At 48.2% G+C, this 7,500-nt stretch overlaps 1 protein-coding gene across 1 annotated transcript in view; it reads right to left on the bottom strand.

Annotated features, from left to right (window-relative positions):
* The window catches only part of sh3gl3a (SH3-domain GRB2-like 3a), a 21,677-nt gene that overhangs the window by 3,945 nt on the left and 10,232 nt on the right, over nucleotides 1-7,500 (bottom strand). Inside the window, exons 2-4 of the mRNA XM_083691049.1 lie at nucleotides 1,940-2,008; nucleotides 1,584-1,656; nucleotides 1,185-1,328 (exon numbers count right to left, since the gene is read on the bottom strand). Of these exons, the coding sequence (XP_083547175.1) occupies nucleotides 1,185-1,328; nucleotides 1,584-1,656; nucleotides 1,940-2,008 (286 nt within the window). The remainder of the gene's footprint in view (nucleotides 1-1,184; nucleotides 1,329-1,583; nucleotides 1,657-1,939; nucleotides 2,009-7,500) is intronic.

Genomic DNA, 7,500 nt, shown 5'->3' with positions numbered 1-7,500 from the left:
TCCCTTCATCTCACTGGCTGCCTGCACACAGCATGAGTGTGAGAGAGAGAGAGAGAGAATGTGGGTGTGTATGTGTGTTAGAGAGAGGAAGTGTGTGTGTGTGTGTGAGAGAGTGTGTGCGTGTGTGTGTGCGTGTGCGTGTGTGTGTGTGTGTGTGAGTGTGTGTGTGTGTGTGTGAGAGAGTGTGTGTATGTGTGAGAGAGTGTGTGCGTTTGTGTGCATGTGCGTGTGATCGTGTGTGTGAGAGTGGGTGCACAGTCAGGATGAAAAGCACTTCAAAGGCTTCCTCTCCAGTGTTCAGAGAGCACAGCAACACATGACCTCTTCTTCAAGGTGAGAACAGTGGCTTCACTCCACAGCACGCAGCCTCCAAATCTAATAATAGTCATGACCGGGGCCCGGAGTTTTTCAAGGGCACAGAAACTAAATCATTGACTAGTTCAGAGAGGATGTCTGTGGCGATGGTCCCTACGCTAGGCTCTGCTGTGGTCGTGGAAAAGGTGAAACTAAATCATTGACTAGTTCAGAGAGGATGTCTGTGGCGATGGTCCCTACGCTAGGCTCTGCTGTGGTCGTGGAAAAGGTGAGTAAGAAGCATGGGCAAGTGAGTAATCTAGCGTTCGTTTGCTCCTCGGAACTATGAAACTATGAAACTAGGAGACTAGGAAACTATGAAACGTCCTTCTCAGCAGCTCGTTTACCACTGAGAAAGTCCCACGCCGAGCTATCTCATAGTCAAATTAAATCAAATCAGACTGTATTTATATAGCGCCTACGTGCAAGATTGATGGTAAGCCTTTACGTTATGAAAGTCTTTACATCACATCATACTGGGCTGCAGAATTTAAACATAACTGGAGACATTTGTCATTTTTGGAGACAAATGTCAACGTTATGATTGCTAGCCAAAGTAAATCTGAGCGGTTGCTAATGAAGTGTAAATATGTTCTGATTTAGCCGAAGGTTTACTCAGCTTGCACATAAGGCACATTGAGTAATTTACTGGAATTTACCGTTAATTTGCGACCACGCTGACTCTCCTTTGCTCGCAATCATACGGGTGAGGTCTGTCTCCACAAATGAGGAATATCTCCAGTTTTGTTTACATTCTGCAGGTTGTGACATAGACTTCCACAGCGTATAGACTGTGTGTGTGTGTGTGTGTGTGTGTGACTGTGTCGTACCGAAGGCGGACTCGTCCCCCAGCTCGTGGCCGTAGCGGAGCATGCAGTCCCCCAGCACCCCCTCCGTCTGGGTGTAGCCCGTGGTCTTCACCTGGCCCCGCATCTTCGACACCGTGTTCAACATGCCCAGCTTGGCTCTGGAGGCTACAGGGACACACACAGCAAACAGAACAGAAGCTGTTAGCCTGCGCCACCATTCACCTGGATGGAGTAGCAAACACATAGAAATAGAACAATCAGAATGGACATTCCCATTGAAAGCAACAATCGTTTCAAGCTGATATTTGCCATAGCAAGGCTTTAAGAACTACAGTATGTCCCTTCTATCTGTTATATTTCTACGAGCAGCGATGCAGAAAGTTGAGTTTGTCTGTGTTATGACTCTCAGCGCAGTCTTACCTGGGTTGGGTTGGAGGTATTCTGTTGTTTTGGACAAGAGGTCGAACACTGATTTGTTTGTGACGTCGATTTTCTAGAAACAAGATGATCACATTACCAACACAGACCACCTCTTTATTTCAGCATTCCAATGTCGTAACATTCCCAGTTCTGGTCCTGGGGACCTGCAAGTTGTGCAGGCTTTTGGCCAACCTAGCAGCAACACACCTGATTCATCTCAACTGAGGCTTGATGGGACTGTAAGTTGAATCCGGTTTGCTAGTGCTAGACTGAAACAAAAGCCTGCAGGGGGGTGTGTGTAGGGGGGGTGTGTGTAGGGGGGGGTGTCATGTTGCTAATGGTGGTTCCATCATTACCCTCTCCATCTCCATAAACTCTTCATCCAGCTTTGTTCCTTCAACTCCACTTATCTTCTCACTCAATAGCTGCATAACACAAGGAGGGAGGGAGGGAGGGAGGGAGGGAGGGAGAGAGAGAGAGAGAGAGAGTGGGCAGAGAGAGAGAGAGAGAGAGAGAGTGGGCAGAGAGAGAGAGAGAGAGAGAGGGAGAGGGAGAGGGAGAGGGAGAGGGCAGAGAGAGAGAGAGAGAATGTATACATTAATGATTACCATCTTGTCGTTAATGTGTTTACACCAATGCTTTGGCAATGACAGACAAGGTATATTAGGGCATATATTTAGGACATACCCTAATAACAGATACATTACATTGCCTTACCCTACAAATATAGCAATAAAGCAATAAAGCATTTGGACAAACATTGAGTGGAGAAAGAGAGATACTATAAGTTATCAAGTTAGAACAGGAATGATGAGGGTATTGACAGAGTGAGTCAGCGTGTTGGCAATCTGACTCACTGGTGTTCTGCTAATGTTGCCTGTGTCTGATAACTGACACATTGGTCTCCTCATCATCACCATCATCAGCGTCAGCGTCACGCAAGCTCTCTACTGACACACTTGCAGGAGAGGTAATCTCTCTCTCTCTCTCTCTCTCTCTCTCTCTCTCTCTCTCTGTGTGTGTTTATATGGTATGGTCTCACTCTCCACTCTCTCTCTCCACTCTTTTTCCTCTCCACCCTCTCCACACTCTCTCCACACTCTCTCCCCACTCTCTTTCTCTCTCTCCCTTGTATCTCTCCTCTCCTTCCACTCCATCCCTTTTTTCTCTCCACTCTCTCTCCCATTTCTCTCGGCAGTCTTTCTCTCTTCTGCCTCTACGCTCTCTGGCCAGGCATTCAGAGCTGAGAGAGAAAGAGAGAGAGAGAGAGAGAGAGAGAGAGAGAGAGAGAGAGAGGGTGGGAGAGAGAGAGAGAGAGGCAGACAGACAGAGAGAGAGAGAGAGAGAGAGAGAGAGAGAGAGAGAGAGAGAGAGAGAGAGAGAGAGAGGGCGGGAGACCATGTGAGTCAGTGTGAAAGGGCAGGGCGTCTTCGGAGAGAGTCACTTCCCTGCCCATGAATGTCCTGATAGCCTTTTATCTCCCTGCGCATCACTCCAGCTCTTGCTACTGTGCAGGTCGCAGTAGATCAATCTGCATCTACTTAGTCTGGTGCTACATAAATTGGGAGACCTGAATTCTTAATGAAGCATGTTTCACAGGAAACCATTTGCATAAAACATACCCAAGTGGCAACGTGTGGGTTGCAGAAATTCACTCATTGTCTGTTTTCCTAAGCTAGTTTATTACAATTTCCCCGCAGGAGAAAAAAAAAAGGGCTAGGTTTTTATTTTTTTGAGGTACCTCTTGCTAAAATACAACTAAAATGGCATTTTAGCCAGCGAGAATATCTGCCGAATTTTGTCCTCGAGAACTGTGTCAACCACACAAAGCGTGTTGTGGACCAGGACCCATTCCTTCCCTGCCAGTCATAAGAAGATTAAAATTCTGTGCATACAAGAGGCTAATTCAGAAAAAACAAAAACAAGGCTACACGTCAAGCCAAAAACATCTAGAACATCTAGAACATCTAGAACATCTACAACTAGCTACACTAACAACAAGCCACAAACAGGGCCAGCCTAAAATCAGCTCCCAACACTGATTTACAGATTTCCCTCCTAATGGTTGAACCTGTGTGCTGCCACCACCACAGTGCCTAGAACACAACATCATATTAGTCTCCAATCCTTCCTATGGTTTTACTGCAGAGCCCCCAGCCTTCTCTGGCCTTACTCACACGCCTGCAGTGAAATGTACACTACGACAACAGCATCAATCTGCCCTCAGGGGGTAACCTCTCCAGAGATGGTACCACCACAGACCTGAGGCCCTCTCCAGAGGTGGTACCACCACAGACTTGAGGCCCTCTCTCCAGAGATGGTACCACCACAGACCTGAGGCCCTCTCCCCAGTAGCCTGCATGGGACAGGGTCCGCCATCAGACAGCATTACTGACAACGTCTCCCATAGGCTGCTACCAGCCCCCACCATTTGGAACAATCGCCCTGCATTCACAAACCACAGTTGCGTAAGACGCGAGATAACGGTGAAACGGACGGAGGCTTTCTCTGAACATCCACAATGACAGAGGAAATTGTGGAACCTTTTACCCTTTACGACACAATGGGAAGGAAACTACATAATAGCAACACTGACCTTACTTGTCATTGTAGACTTGTTTCCCCCCCCAACAAACACCACTAGAAAACGCTGCAGACGTCACACGTATCAGTAGGGACAGAAAGCAGCATGCCCCTGTCACCAGGAGGCTAAAGATAGCCTAGCGGTGCTAATGGGTCCTGCAGCAGCAGCAGGACCGCTGGGCCTGAGACCTGTCCACTTGAACAGCTCAGGACAGGGGAGAGATCCCTGATGCACACCGCCGGAGGCTGGTGGAGGTCCTGTCGGAATCGGAGGACGGGCTCATTGTAATGCATGGGATGGAATGAGGAATGGTCTGTTGGGCTGGGCTGGGCTCAAACAAAAGCCTGCACGTGTGCCGTTACACACACACACGCACACACACACACACACACACACACACACAGACACAGACACAGACACAGACACAGACACAGACACACACACACACACACACACACACACACACACACACACACACACACACACACACACACACACACACACACACTCCCCACGTCATGGTTCTCACTCTGGGTCTCAAGACATTTCTCTGAAGCAGGTGGACCACTGTGTGAGCTGTGAGCCAGCATGCAGTGCAGGGTTTCATCTGTGACACACAGCAGCTGCAGACTTCATGAGGTTAGCGGCAGGAAACGGCCTGTCTGTACAAGGAGGCCTGGGGTCACCGGCCGACCTGACGAACGACGCTCAATACAAAAACAAGTCACTATTACCAAGAACCGGTCAAGTTCCTGAACGCTGTTCTTAAGTAGCGACTGAGTAATCTGTCTTGCAGCTAAAGCAATCTGAGAGAACAAGATTACAGGGAAACATTCAGGAAAGCTTTTGCGCAAATCGAATTCAAATTGTGCTGTAATCCCCTGTGGTTGGATTAGAACGATAGCCTACATGCTGTGGAGTGGACACAGATGTGATGGTCTCCTGATCGTTGAGATTGTGTTAGGCCATCTCATGATAAGACCAGGAGCATTATTGGAAGGGGGGGTGGGGGGGGTGGGGGCAGACAGAATCAGTCCCAGTTTATCAGCCCACTCCTCAACAAATAAACCAAACTAATGTAGTTTACTCCACTCTTGGGACACACACACACACGCAAGCAAACAGCACTGTTCCACAGCGGTGATGAATCATGAACGTGCTGGTCCAGGGTCAATGACTGTGTAACATCAGCTGCATCCAGAACAAACAAACCTATACATCAGGATGACAGAGAGGAGAGGAGAGGACAGGACAGGACAGGACAGGACAGGACAGGGCAGGAGAGGACAGGACAGGAGAGGAGAGGAGAGGAGGGGAGGGGAGGGGAGGGGAGGGGAGGGGAGAGGAGAGGTGGAGAGACACAACACCTCCCAGTCACACCATGTTAGGGCATGGCCCCAGGCGGCTGATTTGTTGTTTGTTAATGGTGGGTTGTTTGTGGTTTTCCAGGATTTATTCCCGCTGGGAGGTCCCTCTGTGAGGTCCCTCAGGTCCCTCTGTGACCTCCCCGGCCCCGCTCGCTGAAGAGCTGTTTATCTTACCAGGCCGAACCAGGTTCAATAAACACTGAAAAACATTTTTTGCTTGGGAGTGGATGGGTAGGAGATACTTGTTCACTATCTATGTAAATGAATGGAGTGTGAGGGAGGGGCGGAATGGGTGGGAATTTGTGTATATTGTTTAAAAAAAAAAAAAGGAAAATATCAAACCTGTTACTCATGGTCATTCTCTTTACAGCTTGTATTATACTTTGAGGTTTGATCAATAAACATATTTCAAAAAAAAAAAAGAGATGTCCGTGAATATGTGAATCATTTAGGCCTAGGATCGATAGAGTTCGCAATCTCTCTTGGTCCCATACTGTATGAATTCAGAGCAGTGGGGGCTGGTGGAGGTAGGAATGGGAGGACAGGTGGGGGCTGGTGGAGGTAGGAATGGGAGGACAGGTGGGGGCTGGTGGAGGTAGGAATGGGAGGACAGGTGGGGGCTGGTGGATGTAGGAATGGGAGGACAGGTGGGGGCTGGTGGAGGTAGGAATGGGAGGACAGGTGGAGACAGATTTGGAAGACAGCCATTTAGCCGTGTTCTTGTCTGTGTGGGAGCCAAACTTCTGGCTTCTTTTTCATTGTGACTCATACAATGACAGCGCTGTTGGATCTCTTATTGTGAATGATGACCAACGCTCCTCTCACATTCCACCTGTTACTTGGACCACGTTGTCACAGCTGAGTGGACACAGGAGGCCTGCCGCTCTCTGCCGGATCAGAACACCGACTGTACACTCTTTGCATTTGTTTATATATACAGTACCAGTCAAAAGTTTGGACACACCTTCTCATTCAATGGCTTTTCTTTATTTTTTAAATTATTTTCTACATTGTAGATTAATATTGAAGACATCAAAACTATGAAGGAACACATACGGAATTATGTAGTAAACAAAAAAGTGTTCAACAAACCAGAATATGTTTTATATTTTAGATTCTTCAAAGTAGCCACCTTTTGCTTTGATGACAGCTTTGCACACTCTTGGCAAGGTGTGTCCAAACGTTTGACTGGTACTGTGTATATATATATATATGGTTGGCCAACAAGCTTCCCCAGTTTGATGCTGGTCTCTGTTATTGTTTGGAATGGTATAAAAGGACCCAACGGAGATGCATCCTAACTTGTGTACTAACAGTTGTGGTAAAACAGCAGGACATACAGGGTTCATACAGGGTTCTCCCCAGAGAAGGCAAGAGCAGTGCTGTGCCACGTCAAAATGTCAAAACGTCAAAATGTCAAAATGTCAAGGCAGATTAAACTACACATGAAGTCATGATATAACGAGGAACGTGTTTGATACCGTCCCATGCATTACAAGGAGCCCGTCCTCCCATTTTCTACCTTCACCAGCCTCCCCTGGTCTAGACAGTACAGTACCGTACGGAAAGCTATTTCCGATGAGGCTAGTTTAGCATTCCTGTGATGATTGAATCTGTGGAGGACGATAACAGTAAACACCAGTAGGCCTCAGTCACCGTCACTTCCAACGCACAGCCCTGCACACAGCCCTGACATTTTCATTTCCCCCACAGATTAGTCACTAAACGCTGCCTGGGAGGGAGAATCTGTCACGGGCGACCATTGTTACGACATCAGCAATGACAAGACAGCTCCGGAGTGTGTATTCACACAGACCTTGGCCCCCTAGCCTTATGTAACCAGCAGTGAGACAGACCGGGGGGGGCGGGGGCAGGGGGCAGGGGGGAGGGGGGGGGGGGTCAGCGGAACAATGTACAGTAGCAGGGAGAAGTGGGGGAGGGAAGGGAGAGACAGGAAACACACACA

This window comes from Argentina silus, assembly GCF_951799395.1.
Source record: "Argentina silus genome assembly, chromosome: 19".
Taxonomy (NCBI): Eukaryota; Metazoa; Chordata; class Actinopteri; order Argentiniformes; family Argentinidae; genus Argentina; species Argentina silus.
Note: the sequence above shows the minus strand (reverse complement) of the source record. Positions and strands in the feature narration are given on the sequence as shown.